The sequence below is a fragment of the Thrips palmi genome, unplaced genomic scaffold (assembly GCF_012932325.1).
Source record: "Thrips palmi isolate BJ-2018 unplaced genomic scaffold, TpBJ-2018v1 HiC_scaffold_3, whole genome shotgun sequence".
Taxonomy (NCBI): Eukaryota; Metazoa; Arthropoda; class Insecta; order Thysanoptera; family Thripidae; genus Thrips; species Thrips palmi.
The window spans coordinates 12,996,688-13,015,463 of NW_023144630.1; the positions used below are offsets into that span (position 1 = coordinate 12,996,688).

The window sequence follows — 18,776 nt, forward strand, 5'->3', positions numbered from 1 at the left end:
TTTGTCGTCATTTTACAAAAAAATTTCTCAGAGTGCAAACAAACAGCTGCGAGGCACCGCCTGCTCGCAATCGGCACTCTGACGCCTCAGAAATAGTCGGGTCCACAAACCTGCAACAGGAGAATCAAGCATAGTCGAACCGGCCATGGGAAACACCGCCTCCTACGACGAACCGGAACAACCGGCCCCCCATCTTTTCCTTGCCCGCCATCTTATATCAAAGTCAAACTTGAATCTAGACCCAACTCAGCTACTAAATCGGAAAACATCTGCAAAAAAGGCCCCCAGAACTTGGATTGCTCGGAAAAGGGAAACCCAAAGAAAAGGGGCCCCACCCACGAATTGAAGGATGGGAAAAGGGAAAGAAAACTTACCAAAAACCCAAAACCCCGCCACCACAAAGAATGGGTCAGGGAATCGCCACTTCAGCCAAAGGACACTCTCACAACGGATACGGATCGGATTACGCCACTGAAACAGAATAACAAGCAAATTAAACAAACCAAAACATCACCACTAGCAAAACTATTTGAGAGAGAGGAAGAGAAAGAAAGAAAAGCAAGACAAAGACAACACCAAGAGCTGCTTAGAAGGAAAAAGCGAGACGCAGAATTTAGGAGAGAGCAACTTGAACAGAGAGAAAAGATCAGAAAACAGAAAATTCAAGCTCAACGAGAAAGAGAAGCCAGAGAAAGAAAAGAATACGCAGAAAAACTAAAAAAAAAAAGGAAGCTTTAAGCTGGTTTGAGGACCCAGGATACACAAATTTACTAGGAGCATGGGACTCAACTTCGGAATCAGAAATTGAAGTTATAGATTTAGAAGAAAACGATTCGGACATTGAGGAGATCTACTGCACAAGTCCAAAAATAATAAAAACCAATGAAAGGGATCCAGAGTGTGTAAAGCAAATGTTGGAATGTATGAGAGCCCAAGAGAAAGAAATGATGCGAGAAATAATGACAATGGAACTCCAGATAAAAGCTATAGAAAAAGTAAACCCACCACAACAAAGATTGCAGGAAGAACAGCCCAAGCCGGTGCCCAACAACACCATCCCATCGGAAATAGTGCCAGAAAGTACAGCAACTCAGAACCAGCCGAGCCCTCCAAAAACAAGCCTCGACAAAGAAGTGCGGACACTGCAACAGAGAGAAAGGATTGAAAACGACCAACAAATTAAACAAGACATGATGAAAAAGAGAGGAAAGACAAAGAAAACAAGGTGCAACAAATGCAGACAGAGAGATCACGTCAGCAGTAATTGTCCAAAACCAACCCCGATATAAAAAGAATACAAACCTTAAACAAGAAGCAAGGAACTTAAACAGCAGTCCAATAAGTCTTGTCCCAGAGCAAAGAAGTAAACTGCTTCGACAGCAGCTCAGCCAAGACCAGAAGAAAAACAGCATCAAACCTGAAACAAAGTAAATAATTTAAAAAAAATAAATAACAACAACAATAATATACAACAACAACTGAGCAAGGGAGCGTCAACTGGGCCCTCATAGTCAACATAATACCAACCAAAAGAAAGACAAAAGTAAAAGAAGAGTGACACTCACCAGAAAATAAACAAGTCCGAACACTCAGGTCAAACTCAAACATGCAGAAATAAAAAAAAATATATGATTTGAAAGAAAATGGTAAAAAGAAAAGAGACAAATGAGAAGGCAGGCAATCAAAGGTTAATGGACATGCCCATGCAAGTTTAGTGATTCAAGCACTTTACATAACAAATAGAAACCAAGGCACAGTAACAAGTGCAAGATTACAGCACTTTACATAACAAACAGGAATCAAGGCACAGTAACAAGTGCAAAGTTAATACATAACTACAAGTTAGTCATCCGAGCGTGAAACTAATACACAACTACAAATCAATCATCAGGCTCGTCATCATCAGAATCCGAACCAGAGTCTGGGTATTCAAATCCACATTCGAAGCAACTGGCCAAAGAGAACTTAGGGTCCTTAAACTGCATTATGCCAGCTTGGCGTTCTTCGTAATCCAATGGAAAACGAAAGAGTTTGATTCCCCTTGGGGGAATGGGGACATCGTCGACATCAGAATCATCGTCATCAAGGAGCTCCACATCAAGATTTAAAGCCGCCTCCTCGGCCGCAGCAGCAAGGCAAGCCCTCCGGGCATCTCGATAACCCCGTTCGAGCTCCAACTACAAGGGCGGGAATAAAAGGAAAATACAAATAATGTCACGACATATGCCAAGTAAACCACCCGCCAAACCCACTAACGTTACAATATATGCCAAGTAAGCCACCCACCCAACCCACTCACCTCAGACACGGGCACATCAACAAGGGGCAAAGGGTCCATGGTTGCGAGGGGAGCACCAGTGGCTGGGCCAACGCCAGGCCCCAGCCAAACAAATTCCTCCTCAAAAGAAGGAAGCAGATAGGGGTGCACTTCAGCCCCATCCCCAAAAGCACCCTCGGGCTCAGGGTCAGGAAAGCCCAAGAACCCAGCATTAGGGTCAGGAAAGCCCAAGAACCCAGCATCAGGGTCAGGAAAGCCCAAGAATCCAGCACCAAGGTCAGGAAGACCCCAGAACTCAGCGTCCGGATCAAGAAAGCCCAGAAACCCTGGTTCGAGCCCAAACCCAGGCACAGGCACCAACTGTACCCAGTCGGCAGGTGCAAGATCAAGCCAAGGCTCAGGCGCAAACCCAAACCAAGGGTCATCCAAAGGGCCCAGGAAGTCAGGGACCCCAGGGCCAAACTCGAGAGGAACTTCCAGCTCGGGCAGGGGCACGGGCACGAAGTCATAGAGATCTTCTCCGGGAGCATGGTCTAGGGCCAGAAGCGGGTGATCGGGAGGCAGTACATGGTACAGGACTTCGGGCTCCAAGGGTGGGTGAGGAACCGGGGGAACAGGAATCTCCTCCTTAAAAGGAGACACGGAATTTAAATAAAAAGAATAATAGCCTACAAGAATAACCCAGACCAAACCAAGTTACGAATACTCTGCACCCACAAAAAAGGCACAAAAACTTCGGCCAAGTTTGAACGAGGGCGATAGTGTCCCATTCCTGAACCTCGACGATATCATTTGGAGGTGAAAGTTCGTAACACAGAGGAAGCCTGCCTTCTTCACATTCGTGCCCACATGCACCACACAACTAAAGGGAAAACAAGATGCAACACAGAACGTGCAAACATGCAGGACGCAGCAAGACGCCACACAAATCGAGAAGTACTCACGTAACCAGCATGCGCAGAGGGCGGAGCACAGCGGCAAACGACAGCGCGCGCCTCGAAGGACAGCGTGATAATCACCGGCTCCTCCATAGCAGCCAGAGAAGGGATAAAAACCGGCAAACAAGCAGAGACGCCTCGAAACCACAATGGCGGCCCTCCGGTACGCACTCGCTACGAGGGGGACGCCGACTGAGGAGAACACCGCCGGGCCAGGCGACGCAGGGCTTGGCGACTCCGCAGCCGGCCAATCGAGACGCAAGAATACGTCAGCCGACCCAACCAGCCAACCAGAGAACGGCGCAACGACACGGACCGCAACGCGACGACGCCGGCCGGCCCGGCAACAACGACAACAAACACGCGGCGGCTAGCAACCGGCGGCCGACAGCCGACGAACAGCGCAACACGACTGCGGTGCGTCGCGCCGGGCCGCACTAGGAATCCGACGCGCGGAGTACCGCCAGACGCGGGCGCGCGCACAGGGTATACGCGCGGAGTATCGCCAGAAGCAAGCGCGCGCGCAGCAGTTCTACGCAGGGAGTATCGCCAATCCACTGAAAAATCTTGTCGTAATTTTACGACAAATTTGGACACGAATGGCTCATACTTCCCAACAAATGAATGATTCGTATTAAAACGACTAACTACATCATGAATGATTCGTTAATTTACGAGCCATTCAAAGAAAAGTGTTACAATATGCTGTATGATAATAAAAACAATTGGTTCGTATTTAAACGAAGAATTAGAGCACGAATGATTCGTTATAAAACGAAACATTCATTAGAAAATGGCTCAAAACTACACGAAAGAATTTTCCCAAATAATAACGAATGGTTCATATATTTATGAAATTTTCGTAAGTTTACGAATGGTTCGTGAATTTCAATGTGACTAAGAATCAGTCTTGAAGGAGATGGACATGCTTATTGAGGTTAATCATACTTACAAATTGGGCATAATCTACTGCTCAGAGGGATGTCTAGAGACTGTGGAGGCCTTGGGAGGCCTAGAGTGAGGAGATCTGTAGTCTTGCATAAAGGATGTGTAAGGACTCACTGTTTCACTGTGTCACTGTTCCATTGTTGTACTAGCACTTCACTCAACTACCTTGACTCTTATTTTCCGTTAAAGAGTCCCGCTGGCTTTGTCTTTCCAGCTGCAGTTAGTAGGCATGCAGCAACACGTCAGGCTTTGATTTCACACAGCCCGTGGGTTCACAACATTCACAACAAAAACGATGATTTGAAGTGTAGCACACAATAAGGATAACTATAAAAAGACGAAACGGGAAAACACAACAGCAACTTCAACGAACTAATTGTCCAATGATGATTAGACGCCACCTACAAAATTTCACTTGCAATACTGTTTCTGCTACATGTAAACAAACAAACGAATGTCCCTTTCGCAAGGAGTAACGGCAAGAGTATGAAAAATTAGTCAGCACTTTTCTATTTCTGTTTTACTTTGATAACTAGTTTGCACAAACAATTGTTAGTAAAATACGAAAACCTATCAGTATTTTGTACAATTATTATTGATCCGTTAATATTTGAATATTTGTCAGCACAGTCGGTCTTCTTTGTCTTTGTGTGCCATAAACATTCTAAAACCTTGAGTATGAAAAATAAAGCTGCAGTATACTTTGCTGTCTGCTTTAGCTGTACACACTTAGTTGTTTTTGTTTTGAAAACATTCGAGCCCGGTTAGCCTGTGTTGAACTATTTTTATCAGAATTGTAAAGCTTTGTTACTTTGCCTCTTTTTGATTCCTTTCTATTTTGTCACAGTGCTACATATTTTGTATGCCTTGTATACCTTCTGTGAATCTCTCAATTATTCATGGAGTTGTGGCTCTTAACCTCCTTAGACTGTACATTTTGTGATTTCTTTTAAGTCCTGCTTCTATTTTTGCTGTAGGATGTAAGTGTTTTTCTTTGAGAAATGTGTCAGCCTTTGTTTAGTTTTTATTATCAGCACATTCACCAAGTAAAATGAGCTGCAAGTAACATTTGAAGTATGCCCAACATGGTTCACTTTCTCTTTCGGTTTGTCAATTCTTTCTTTTACAGATGTAATTATTGTGGAGAACTGTGGAACTGAATCCGAGTAGTTGACAAGTTTCATGGCGTCATCAGTAAAATATACAGCGGCTTCTTATGCCTTGAAATATTTTCAAATCAGGTGGAGCCAGTAGAAGAACAGACCAATTGTTCAATACTGGTGAATTTCGTAAGTTTATTGTTCTTATTAAAGTTTATAATGTCTCAGATTTACTTCAAAGGATATAATGCTGGTGAATTACATAAGTTTATTGTTGTTAGTACTGTTTATAACTTGTCATATTTACTTTTAAGGATACAAGTCTACCAGCCAGCAATGATAAGACTGACGCATCTATATTGTGATGTGCACAGTCTACAAATGAACAGTGAGGCAGCTGCTTGTAACTTTTTGATAATGATTAGCTTATTTCATATTTATCTTATCATCAGCTGCTTGTAATTTGATTGATAATAATTCACTAATTAGATTTACCAGCTGCTTGTAAATTGTTTGATATTAATCTACTTTTTTGATTTCATATAATACCATTATGTGATGTCTAATCTTCCTCTGAAGACTCCCCTTCTCTTGCCTGCAGGTGGTCATTTAACTTCTTCAACAGCCGAGATATTAATGGATGAGTGGGTGTTGTAGAAAAGTTGCCACCCTCATCCCTTGAAGTTGGCCTCTTGTGACCCTTTTCTGGACTGTGCTTGAAAATGCATCTGTTCAAGAAAAGTTAAAGACACTGCTTAATTTCATGGTTAGTACTTTTTTAAGTTTTGATACTTTTAAATTCAAACCCATACCTTTGTATGAATTCCATGGTCGCCTGACATCCGGCAGGATAGTTCAAATTAAAAATAAAATAGGGCATGTAGATGCAACATATTGTTTGAACCACATTGGTGTGGGAGGACAGAAAGCGTTGGTCAATAGTTAATAAGAACTTGCGAGCTGCCAAAAGTGATTCTCCTGGAAAATATGAAGATGTTATAAAAATATATTTTAATTTCCTCCTCTTTGAATTAATACCAAATGATAACTTTACCTGTGGCTAGCAGATGAGGGGCTGGCTGCAAAGTGGTTGTATCATAATTTGCTAGGTCAATTTCCTCCTGTAAAGAACAATAATTTGACAATATAAAACTGTTATCAAAGGAAATTTAAAACAGTATTATTTTAAACAGCTTACTTTATCCAGAGTGATGAGGCAGTTAATATCTTCTTTAAACTCAACAGCAACCATCCAAATTAGAGCTAGTAACTTTGAAAATTCTTCATTGCATCCTTCCTTGCCAAGTTGTCTGTTAAGCTTTCTATTAATACTTTGGATTACTAAGTTGTGGCTGGTTGCAAAGAACTGTAACATTTTGTCCCTCTCCTGATTGCAAAATTCATCCAATACTTTTGATACATTTATATCTGTAAGAAGCTCATGGTGGAGCTCCATACCAACAAAACAAAACAAGTAGGGAAATTCTTTTTTGATGAGAGCAATTGTAATCAAGGGCTCATCAGATTCTTCTTGTTGCTCATCTGCAGCCTGTCTTCCCCTACTTCTTCTTACTCTTTGATTTAGTAGAGCTGCTTTCACATTTGAATTAATAAGATCTCGTTGGTGTTTATATGTTACTGTCATCAAGTCTTTGATTTCCCTGGGACTGGCTGCAGCGTTTGTTCTTCTGTTTTGGAAGTGCTTTTGCAATAATACCTTTTTTGCTTCCAGGCTTTCTTGATCCTCACCTTCCGGATAGTCAACCACTTCCCATCTGACACACCCGTATGCTTCTTTGATAGGAGGACGCTCCACCTCCATCCTTGTTGGGGTTCTGTTGGATGTTTTCTTATTCTTGTCATTATCGAACTTGTCCTTCATTTGTTTAAGGATTCCTCCAGTGATTTTAACAGCACACCCTTCCTTGCCTGCTACTCCAAGAGTTTCTTGGAAAGACTGTTCATGCTTCGTGATCATTTGTTCCTGGTAAATTGTATTGAAAGTTTTTCTAGTCGCCCCTGGAACCTTGTGTCTTACTTGTTTTACGACTTCAGCAACAATAGCTATTCGATCTGCAGGAGTCAGCCGCATTCCTCTCTCCAACTTTCTTTTCAGACCAACTTCTGATTCGTAGATTGCGTTCCAGTTGAGGCGGAAATTCATTAGTGCCCTGCTCTGTACTCCACCAGAAGTTGTGGCGCTCTCCTGGTTTTCTGAAGATTGAGATGTGGCGGAGGCAGAAGACTGAGATGTAGCAGAAGCAGAAGCTTGGTTCTGTTGTTCCTGAACGTTTACTGTAAGCAGGAGTTAACGCACATTAAACACTGATGCCAAGTTACTTGAGCAGTGGATACATAAATGCATTTGTTCTCACCGACAGGCTTCCAGGCGTCTAGAAGAGTTCTGGCCTCAAAGATGTTAAGACCAGCTCCAGTGAGATCCTGCTCCCTCACTCTACATAGATACTTCAACCTCTTTAGACCTTGGTTATGGAGAGCCTTTGCTGCTTCGGTAGCTTCTGATTCACCGATGTCCTCACATCCCTGCATTATTTGCTCTTTGAGCTGCTCCATTGTCAAGCTGTCATCCATCTGGAGGAAGAGAATAGAAATTGAAGGTAAGCCAATTCTATCTTGTGCTATGATACTTGTTATTTATGACATCTGGACTTATCTGACACCTGAACCAAGGCCTGACAGTGGGCCAGAAGATCGCTGGAGGCGGCTAAAACTCTAGAGGCGTTTTGAGCTCCAGAGTCACTGGACAGGACTCGAACCAAACGTGTGACCCCACCAATAAATTCCTCGTTCGGAGAGCAATCCATTGGTGGGGCCACACGTTCGATTCTAGTCCCATTTAGCGACACTGGAGCTCAAAACGCGTCTAGAGTTTTGGCTGCCTCCACCGGTCTTCTGGCCCACTGTGTGGAGGGTGGCTTGGGCCCAAGGGCTTGCTCCAGAGTCTACAGTTACATCACTAACTAAGTAACTCTTCCTGAGCTCACAAACGCTTGAATTTTAGTGGCTTTGTACATTGTTTCTCTCACCTTGATTTTCCAGAAGTTAAGATTAGTCAACTACAAAGCCTGCAAGCTTTCAAATTTCAAAGTATCCGCAGTCCTGCCCGTGCCTCGCTGCCGGTCGAACGTCCAATCACGTTGCGCGGAGTGCCGAGCCGAGCCGAAGCCGAAGGCGAACCGAAGGCGAGCCGAGCCCGCCCGACGCCACCCGACGCCACCCGACGCCAAGCCGAACCAAATCGAGTTTCAACCAGTCAGCCTAAAAGACTTTGCCTGATGCTGGTTCTGTTTTTGTCTTAGAAACTAGACTTCATTGTGCTTTGGAAGGTAATTTTTTTATTATCACCTAATCCCTGTCTCTCCTCGTCGAAGGAAACATCACTTTCCTTTTGGTTCGATGTAATAGCTTCTTGTTTTCGCAATTCATTTCTACTGAAGTGGCATTCCCTATTCTAACCTATGCGAATCAGTGTTTTACAAACAAAAACAGTCCTAAACTTGTTTTAAGTCCTAATATAAAGCAGCAAAGAATTCAAAATTAATTAAATTTAAGCTTTCTGTGCAAACTCATCTATTTTTGTGTCAGTTGATGCCATAACCTATAAAGAATGAGCCACAGTAGTTACTTCTGTTATTGTTTTCTTGGATCGCTCCAATTTAGTGCTTTATTTTATGCCAGAGTCTTATCTTTAGTCTATTTCTTGCCTGTGGACACTTAAACAAAGGCATACTACTTTGTTTGAATCTTTTCTACTTATGAAACTGATTTTTCTGTTTTTCTACTCTTAGCTTGCAATGGATCGAGAACCTTGAATCTAACTCTGCCGCCACTGGTGCTCCATGCTCTGCAAATTCTGCACTCCTTAAGAGGTTAGGGTTTATCCATAGTCTATGTTTTTCTTTTCATTTTTAATTGAAGTTAAATGTCTGACTTTTCTTTTCTTTCCTCAGGCTTTAAACAGTCAAAACTCACATGAACAGTGGTGACAACCAAGACTCCAAGCCAGCAGAGAGACTCTAATTTTGTGTGATCTTACCCATTTGCTTCTCGGATTCTGACATTGGGCTGACTCGTGCAGTACGTTGACCTGTCCTCTCTGATGCAGGTATAGATTTGAAAGAACTCTATTGGTCTTGTATTTAATAATACTGTACTTTTCTTTCTATTTTCAGTCTCTCTATTGTTCAAGTTCTCATCAATATTAGTACCATCTGCAGCTCCTCCCCGATAAAGAGATTGAAGCCTTGAGTTGGATCAGTATACCCTGGAGACTTGCATTTCATACTCATCAGTGCTTTTTATTTAAGGTAAAGTAGTTAGAACGTTTTCCTTTTTTTAAATTCCTATCTTTAACTTGAATACTATGCCAGACTGCTTTTCTTTTCTTATTCAGGCTTAAAATTGTCAAAAGTCACATGCACAGTTGTGACAACCAAGACTCCAAGCCAGCAGAGAGACTCTAATTTTGTGTGATCTTACCCATTTGCTTCTCGGATTCTGACATTGGGCTGACTCGTGCAGTACGTTGACCTGTCCTCTCTGATGCAGGTATAGATTTGAAAGAACTCTATTGGTCTTGTATTTAATAATACTGTACTTTTCTTTCTATTTTCAGTCTCTCTATTGTTCAAGTTCTCATCAATATTAGTACCATCTGCAGCTCCTCCCCGATAAAGAGATTGAAGTCTTGAGTTGGATCAGGAGACTTGCATTTCATACTCATCAGTGCTTTTTATATAAGGTAAAGTATTTAGAGTGTTTTCCCTTTTTTAAATTCCTATCTTTAACTTGAATACTATGCCAGACTGCTTTTCTTTTCTTTTTCAGGCTCTAAAAATGGTCAACATACCCACAGCCACAGTAGCACCATCAACAACATTTGACCAGCAAATGAGCTAAAAACTCAAGTTTTTGTACTTTTTTTGTATTGCCTGTGGATGTATTTACCAATAGGTTTGTAGATATAACTACATTCTTTAAACATTTTCACTCCTAAAAGTTTATTTGGTGTTTTTATTTGTTTTTTTTTTTTCTCTTCCAGAAATATGGCTTCTTTTGAATGCACAAGTTGTAGCAAAACGTTTGAAACTTTGGGGAAACATTCTTATCATCAACGTGTTCATGCAAATGAGAAGAACTTTCTGTTCACTTGTGGTGTTGAAGCCTGCTCCCAGCAGTTTGGAACATATGGTGCTCTGAATACACATCTGCATCGTTGTCATAATGACTTCAAAACAGTTGAAGTGCCCCAACCAGGAAATCTTCAGTGCTCTGTTGATACGTGCACATCATTGTTTGCCTGTGACAAGGACCTTTGTTATCATATTTTAAGAGAGCATAACAGGAAGGGTGAAGCAGTGAAATGCCCTCTCTCTAAAAAATGTCACAGTGAGTCTCTTCTTGTCAATTTCCAGTCTCACTTGAGCAAATATCACAGAGGCTGGAACACTATCAATTCTGGGCCACTAGAATCTGCTTTGAATCTTGATAATGCTGATTTTGAAGACAGTCTATCTGAGAGAAGAACCGAAGATGCCCCTCCCATCAACAACCCAACATTTGATCAGGATTCAGATCAGGACCCAGAAGTGACATTTGCCGAAGAAGAACATCATAATAAGCAGGACGTAATTCACAATCTGGCAAAGTTTTATCTCAGGATGGAAAGTGAATTTATTTTGCCAGAATCAACAGTGCAGGCTATGAGTGAAGGTTTGTCTGGTTTGCAAGAACAAAATTTATTGCTTATTAAGGCCAGACTCATGCATGAACTGCAATCACTTGATTTGGAACCTGATGTATTATCTGGTATTGTTAATAGAGTCATGTATGCAGACGCATTATATTCAGCTCATGACAAAAGTATTGCACCTGGTCCATGGCTCTCTACCAATGCTCTACGCAAGGCATACTACAAGAAATATTTTAGATACATTGCACCAGTGGAAAACGACTTGTCTTTTGACCGTCCAGATCCAACATTTGTGTACTATGTACCTGTTGAAGAATCCTTGAAAATTATGTTGGAGTGTCCATCCGTGCAAAAAGAAGTTGATAAAAGTTTCCAAAGAACACCCAGTGAAAATATTATACGTGATTACTATGATGGTTTGGTGTATCTACAAAGGAAGAGGGAAAGACCTGAGAAGACAATAGATCTTTTCATATTCCAAGATGCTTTCAAGCCAACAAATGATGCCTCTCCTGTAGCATCCAAACACAGCACCCTTGGAGTATACTTTTCTCTTGGTAATTTAGACCCACGCCATCGGACTGACTTGGATTCTATTCAGCTTCTGATGGTGCTCCCAAAATACAAGAAACTTTTTAAGGATGATGTGTTGCGTAAACGCTGTTTTGAAGTACTTGTTGAAGATCTGAAGAAACTGGAAACTGATGGCATTGCATATAAAGGGCAGAAGTATCCAGTAAACCTAGTGTTCCTGATTGGTGACAATTTAGGGCAGCATGAGATTGGCGGCTTTATTGGTTCTTTCTCCGCTGAATATTTTTGTAGGTATTGTCCAATCACAAGGACTAAGTATGCTGAAGAACCATGGGCCACAGAACCATTTAGAACTAAGGAGGAGTATGAAGAAGATATGCAAACAGCAACTCGACTGCACGAGGAAGATCCAGATAGAGTGCACTACAGAGGAGTGAAACCTGACAAATTCAAGTGCCCTTTTAATGCCTTGGAGAACTTTCATGTATGTGATCCTGCTCTGGCCCCCTGCATAGCGCATGACATACTGTCCGGTGTTCTAGCTCAAGATTTACCAGTGATCATAAACCATTTTGTTGAGGAAGGGTGGGTATCCTACCCTCGCTTGAATGGCTTGTTGGAAAACTTAAAATTGAAGGGAACAGACGCAAACAACAAACCATCTGGAATTCCTTTTAATGGAACCACTCTGAGTGGAAATGCAGTTCAAAATTGGACTCTGCTCCGTCTCTTGCCATTCATCTTCAAGAAAAAGAAGATAAAGAATACTAAGGACCCATACTGGCTTTTGTACTTATCGCTCAAAGAAATCTGCGAATATTTGTTTGCTCCCTCCCACTTGCTTGATCAAGTTGCCTATTTGAAAAGTGCCATTGAGAATTACCAGAGTGACCGTGCAATTCTTGGGTTCCGAAGGCCAAAAGGACATTTTCTAGGCCATCTGGCTGATTTGATAATACTTCTAGGGCCACTTATTCTTCTATGGACTCTGAGGTAGGTTTTTTTTGTTTGTTTTTGATTTTTTGCAGTGTGTACTGTTTGCTCACTTAATGTTCCGGTTTGTTGTTATAATGTGGTGAATGTTTCCTTGCAGGTTTGAGGGCATTCATTCCTTCTTCAGAAGTGTCTCAAGAGCCAGTCACAATTTTGTGAATCCTGGTAAAACAATGACCAACAAGCACTGCCTCTACTTGGCATATATGTCTGCTGGAACATTCTTCCAAGATGGTATTATTGATCCAAAAGTCTCTGGCAAGTTGAATTATGAGTCCTTTCTTGAGGCTGAGACAGCAAATGTGCTGCTGGAGCAAAATTTTTCTGATGCAGCAGAAATATTGGAATCAGTGGTTGTGAATGGAATCAAATACAAGAGAGACAAATGGACAGGATGGCTCCTACTTGGCAACCTAGATGAAGTAAATATTCACATTGGGAAAATATGCTGCATCGTATGTGACAAGAATCAAATCACAATTTTACTGAAGACCTACATTGGAAGGCTGCTTAATGAGTATGGCATTTATGAGATCAGCAACACAGTTCTGAAACAAGTATGTGTGTCTCCTCTAAATTTGAAGAGCCCTTGTCTGCAAACTGTATATTCATTTGGTGGGAGAAAATGTTTTTCTCTGAAACACACTCTGTCACATGACAGTGACTACTTTGATTAAAGGTAGGTAATGTTTTTACTTTAACTTTTCTTTCTTACCTTAAATGCATGCAGAAGTGAGCATGGCATGCTTCATTTCCCTTCTGTTATTTGTGCACAAAATAAAGCAGGACATTCATTGTTAAAAATTTTTTTTACCGGGTGGTGTCACAGTGTTGGTCACAGGAACGTGGTATCGGTCTTCTCCTTACACATTTGAATTTGACATGTTCCTTGTGTCCACAACACTAGTTCAAGAGGGTGTGTTGCATTGCTACTGTCCAGGTTTGTCTTGCACTTACTTTCTTATCCAATTAATAACTACCAAAATATGGCATTGCCCACAGTAATCATTCTTTCCTATTTTAGCTCATGTTGTTGGTTCCAAGTTCCTTGCGATGCTCACATCCAATTCTGTGATGTTTGATTTATTAAGAAGCGTCCAAGAATCCTCCAGAGGCTGTACTCCAAGATCATAAGTATGATACTGCTGACTCCGATTCTTCGCTCAAACCTATCCTACTTCAAAGACCGGAGGCAGTAAGCCAACGGCTCCACATCAAACAAGAACAAAGCGATGATTGTTCACACCTAGTGAGTTTCTTGCTTCTAATTTGAAAATAAATTTCAGGGCTTTAGGTTACTTAATCTTGTCATTTCTTTTTGCCTTAGATGGAAATCATAGGTGACTTGGAGGAGAGGCTGGTAGCACAACGCAGACAGATGTCATCTGCTCAGTGGAAGGATTTTGATATCCCGTTCCTTACAAACCATCACAATAAGGCACTTCTACATCTTGCAGCAGCATTCATTGGCAAGAAGAAAATTCATCTCTAATTTTAGAAAATTGATTGATTATCGAAAGATGAAGTTGGATTCACTCCTTTGGTAAGAAGCATTCTCAAAACTATCTTGTGTTGTTCTGTTCTTATTCGATAATAAGGGAGTGTGGTTCATTGATTTCTTTTTAACATTTGCGAAGGGCATTGATATCGAACCTTTAACTTACAAGGTAATTTGTGCTTTTACAGATGTGATCCTCGTCTATAGATCATAATGATGCTGCCTCGGCTCTTTTTGATGGAATCACTCTGCATTGGATTAAGTGAACATCCTTAATCAAAGTGCTCCAGATGTTGCAAGATTTTCTGGTTTTAGCTTTGGAAGTTACTAAGTTTGAGAATGAATATTTTAAGTTATGCTCCCATGAAGCCAACCAAAGTTACTTTTATTTGTGTAAGTGATCCAGCTCTTCTCATTTCTTTTTCTTTTCTTCTTTATATTTTATTTCACACTATTTTATGTGGGCTGGTATGTGTACACCTTATCATTCTCTGTTTTCCCTTTACCTTTTTGTTACAGTGATGTGCTGTCACTTCTCTCTCCTCATCTCCTTCTCCTGCGCTTTCACCCTGCAGCTCAATTGTCTCAATGCAATCATCTGCAGCGTCAACTACTGCATCGCTGGGGCAGGTGTTTCACAGGGCAGCTTGTTGGATACTAATTTATGGGCATCATTGTCATCATCTAGGTCTCATAATGGAGTTTTCTTTACTTGAAGTGAGAGGCAAAAAATCAAGTAAGAACTACACTTATCTGAATAAACTTTCTTGCTTCTCTCCAGCAGTCAAAATGAATGGACCCTTTTTAATTCTCCGGCATAAATTTAGAGCTCCCAGTGAACAATCCACGCTCCACATTCAAGTGCCATGCTTAATAAGTTAAATGCTTTATCTAGTATGAGTTCCGGATGAGGACTTGGAAAGTGCTGTAGGTCAGTCCTGTGCCATTTAACACGGCTGATCATGTCATTCTTTTCATGTAGTTTTCTTTTCTTTTTTGATGTAAGAAATACAACTTTTACCATGCGAAGGAGTTAAAGCATTGAGTTATTGCTCTAAGATGGGAATCGGATTCAGACTCTGGGGAAACATGCAATATGTATTCTTCATTTAAATTCTATGTTTCAAGAGATGCTTTATTGCCTTATTTTTAACTTCAAGTGATATGTGATACTACCCCGTAAACAAAACTAGTACATGTCTGGAATCCGACGTCTTTCGGACGTCCCGAAGAAGTCGGTTTTGGGAGCTCTTCGGGACCTCCCTAAACGTACTACAAATGAAGCTCTCTCGTACGTCGCGCGGGGACCTAGTGTGTGGTGCCAGAGTTTGCCGCCAGAGCGCGCCCTGGTCGCTCGTCCCAAAGTAGTCGGTTCTTGGAGCACTTCGGGACCTCCGAAACGGTAGGTCTATGTGAGGTCTTTGGGAGGTCCCCCACCACACCCGTCGCAGCGTCCTGCGGCCATGTAGTTCCGAGTGTGTCCGCTAGAGCGCGCCTCGGGCCCACGCGATGCTCACCTGTTGTGCAGATGACAGTCGGCGCACTTTGGCGCGCACTGTGCTTGTGGCGTCGGATCCTTACTTCTATTTATTTTTCTGTTAACTATAGTAAATTCATTTCTCCAAAGAAAAGAAACCACGCACGAAGATGTTCAGTTCTCAGGTGCACCAATAAGAAGAATACTTCAAAGCCTGGTGCAGGCTTATTTCGTGTTTCAATCCAAATCAGAAAGTGCCGGTGTAAGTTAACCTACAATATTCTGTTACTTTGATACTATTATTGTCAAAGTGTTTATTTTGTTCGTCATCTGATTTTATGCTTGAGAAATAGGCTCTTTGCGGAAACCTTGACCCACGGAGTTGCCCAAGATTGTGGAACGATAACCTGCACCACTATGCAATTACATGTGGAACAAGAACTGACTCCTGTGCTTCAGTGTCAAATTAAGTGAATTTCCTGCGACAGAGCAAAGTAAGCATGACACCTTGGAATCAGTGCTAATTGAATTTCTTTCAGTCATTTTGGCTTTTTTTTTAATCAAGGGGTGTTACAGTTATGGTTGCTGTATTTTCTTTTCAGTCCAACTGAGATTCCTCTTTTAAATATTTTGTTTTTGAGTCCTGTCCACCATTTTTGTCTCCATATTTTCTGTTGTTCGTGACAAGTCCTATCGTTTGATTTTTAATTTAAAAAGGTCAGTGAATAAATACATTTTTCCTAACAGTTTATCTGTGTCATATTCACATCCCTATACGCATTCACATTCATATCCGGAACAGTGGCGCACCCTAGCGGCAGGCCATCGAACTACGACACAGGTGCGCGCTCTAGCGGTCACCTTCGGAACTACATGGCCGCAGGGCGCTGCGACGGGTGGTGGGGGACCTCCGAAAGACCTCTCACAGACCTACCGTTTCCGACGTCCCGAAGTGCTCCCGAAAGAGACGTCCTGAAATGTAGCACGGCAGTACTTCTTTTGGATGCCTTTTTTGTTTCATAAGGTACTCCTTCCGTACTACATTTTGGGATGTACAGAGCTCCGAAATGGTAGTACGACAGTACTACTTTTGATAGTAGTTTTGTTTACGGGGTACTTTTCTTCTCTTTTACAGGCTTTAAATGGATGATGCTTACACTCAATTTTGACGATTGCAACTCTTGGCCAGCAAAGAGACAAAAATATTGAGTTAACTTACCCATTTGGGCTTTTGATTCAGGTACTGAGCTGACTCCTACCGCAAATTGATTTGTGGTCTCTAGAACTGGTAAGGTTTTCAGAAGGCTTGCATTGGCTTTATTATTTTTGTGAGGTCAGTAAAATATGACTAACTTTTTTTTCTTCTTTTTTTCCAGCCCACTGTTTTTGATGCCCATGCCAACAGTTGTAAGAATTACACCTTTCAGCCCCCAAAGGAGGTAAAATATTCAGTTATTATACAAAGGTATAGGATAAGGATTCAGACACTGTTCTTTTAGCTCTTATTTGTGTGCTTTCCATGTCAGGTAAGATAGTTGCAACTTTTTTTAAAAAAATCCTCATCCTCTAAATATTATGCCTGCTAAGTTATTTTTTTCTTTTACAGGCTTTATATGGTTGAAGCCCATGGCCTCAGCTGAGACAACTTTAGAACACTTAGGCAGAGGAGGGACTTAAAGCTGGAATTTATTTCTGATGTTGGGACTTTGATTTGGGAGGCTAGCACTGTATTTATTATTTCTTCTCCGCATTCATTAATAGGTAAGTTTTTCTGGTCTTGGTTTTTTTTTAATTAAATAAATAAATTTTACGTGTTTTTTTTTCAAAACTTTTTGTTGTTTTTGTCTGATTGCAAAGGTTATTTTGAACTACATGTGCAAGAACTCTTCATCTGCTACGAGATGCTCCACTGTTTGATATGGATTTTAGTAAGCAGCGGAGAAAATGGAAAGCAGACACTAGATAGCATGCAATAAGGGATATGTTCTTGTTGATAATGCATTACATGCAAGGTAAGTGACTGCTTTGTTGAATACTTTGTTTTCATATTCATTTTTAATTTTGATCTAATAGCAGCTATTTTTTACAGGTGGAAAGCGAAGAAAAGCGTGCAGTTGATGCAGTGATGGGGAAAGCACCTCCACAAGCGGCAAGGCGACAAGAAGCTTCAACAGCAGCACATCATGCACACACACCTGTGAATCAAAAGAAGGAAAAACATGATTATCAAACATCAATTATGTTGCAAGGCATCATTATTGAACGACTGCAGCCAACACAAGATTCAAGATTTGGCTTCAAGACTGTGTGCGTGTGTGTGTGGACTTGTGTCATTGTTGTCATTATTCTACTTCAATCTTAACTTATGTTCCGGTATTATAGGGTGCATTTTTCCTACCTGATTCCTATTTGGAGGGTTGAAAGGTGACCGCCTGATGACCATTTTGATACTCGTGCACCCACTGGTTTTTATTTTTGTTCTTTAAATTTTTGGCCAGGGTAAAGTGGTCTGACCACATTTCTTTGAATAGAAATCAGTTTGCCCTGGCTCACTCTTGGGAAGAGATCAAGATTCCGACTTTAGAGAGTGAGCCAAAGCAACTTGATTTCTATTCAAAGAGGTGATCAAGCCACTTAGCTCTGGACATAAATTTAAAAGAAATATGTATCTAGTTGATGCTGGAGTATCAAAACGGTTGTCAGGCGGTCACCTTTCAACCCTCCAGAGAGGAATCTGGTTGACAAGACCTATTGTACATGTTTGCTTCTCCATGATTCAGAAACAATAAAAATGTGAAAAATGACTGTTGACTGTTAAAATTATGACACCCTTGCATTTCCACGAACCATTCGTTCTAAGATGATCTTTTCGTAATTTTATGAGCCATTCGTATTGTAAAGGAACGAATCATTCGTAGTTAAACGAATAACTCGTAATCATGCAGGATAAATTTTGAGCCAACTTTTTGCTCTATTTCAGCATTTTATAAATTGGAGGTATTTTACGAATCATTCGTACATTTATGAGTCATTCATATGGAAGAGTTTACGAGCCATTCATGTATACAATTTTCCCATAAATAATTCGTAACTTTACGACAAAAGTTTTTCCAGTGTCGCGAACCCGAATAAAACCACAATAAACATTGTAAACCCGACTGTACAGACACGGAAAGAAGTAAAACTATTATAAATGCTTCGCATTTCCTTCATTCGGAGAGGAGTGAGAGTACAAACAGAGCTTAGCAACTAAAAAGTCCAAATTCACAGAACCACTGCCGACTTGGCGCGCGCCCA

The 18,776-nt window shown here is 41.2% G+C and overlaps 2 protein-coding genes across 4 annotated transcripts; one reads left to right on the plus strand and one right to left on the minus strand.

Moving 5' to 3' along the window:
* Positions 1-5,826: 5,826 nt before the first annotated feature.
* Positions 5,827-7,629, minus strand: LOC117647900. The gene is made up of 5 exons (XM_034389875.1): positions 7,605-7,629; positions 6,463-7,559; positions 6,319-6,385; positions 6,077-6,242; positions 5,827-5,992 (listed from the first exon to the last, which is right to left on the minus strand). The coding sequence occupies exons 1-5, from the start codon at positions 7,627-7,629 to the stop codon at positions 5,827-5,829; spliced, it is 1,521 nt and encodes a 506-aa protein (XP_034245766.1).
* LOC117648277 lies at positions 7,446-18,284 on the plus strand. Of its 3 annotated transcripts, none has more exons than XM_034390712.1 (21): positions 7,446-7,561; positions 7,646-7,882; positions 8,325-8,611; positions 9,074-9,154; positions 9,236-9,390; positions 9,458-9,592; positions 9,679-9,805; positions 9,901-10,026; positions 10,113-10,238; positions 10,327-12,504; positions 12,605-13,183; positions 13,334-13,444; positions 13,529-13,753; positions 13,832-14,047; positions 14,191-14,395; positions 14,522-14,738; positions 16,615-16,767; positions 16,856-17,005; positions 17,086-17,240; positions 17,337-17,491; positions 17,569-18,284. In XM_034390712.1, the coding sequence occupies exons 10-11, from the start codon at positions 10,331-10,333 to the stop codon at positions 13,179-13,181; spliced, it is 2,751 nt and encodes a 916-aa protein (XP_034246603.1). In that variant the 5' UTR covers positions 7,446-7,561; positions 7,646-7,882; positions 8,325-8,611; positions 9,074-9,154; positions 9,236-9,390; positions 9,458-9,592; positions 9,679-9,805; positions 9,901-10,026; positions 10,113-10,238; positions 10,327-10,330; the 3' UTR covers positions 13,182-13,183; positions 13,334-13,444; positions 13,529-13,753; positions 13,832-14,047; positions 14,191-14,395; positions 14,522-14,738; positions 16,615-16,767; positions 16,856-17,005; positions 17,086-17,240; positions 17,337-17,491; positions 17,569-18,284. The 3 variants fall into 3 exon arrangements, with proteins under 3 accessions (XP_034246603.1, XP_034246602.1, XP_034246600.1); XM_034390711.1 differs by having other exon boundaries at positions 9,236-9,362; positions 9,679-9,833; XM_034390709.1 differs by having other exon boundaries at positions 9,236-9,362.
* The last annotated feature ends 492 nt before the right edge of the window (positions 18,285-18,776 follow it).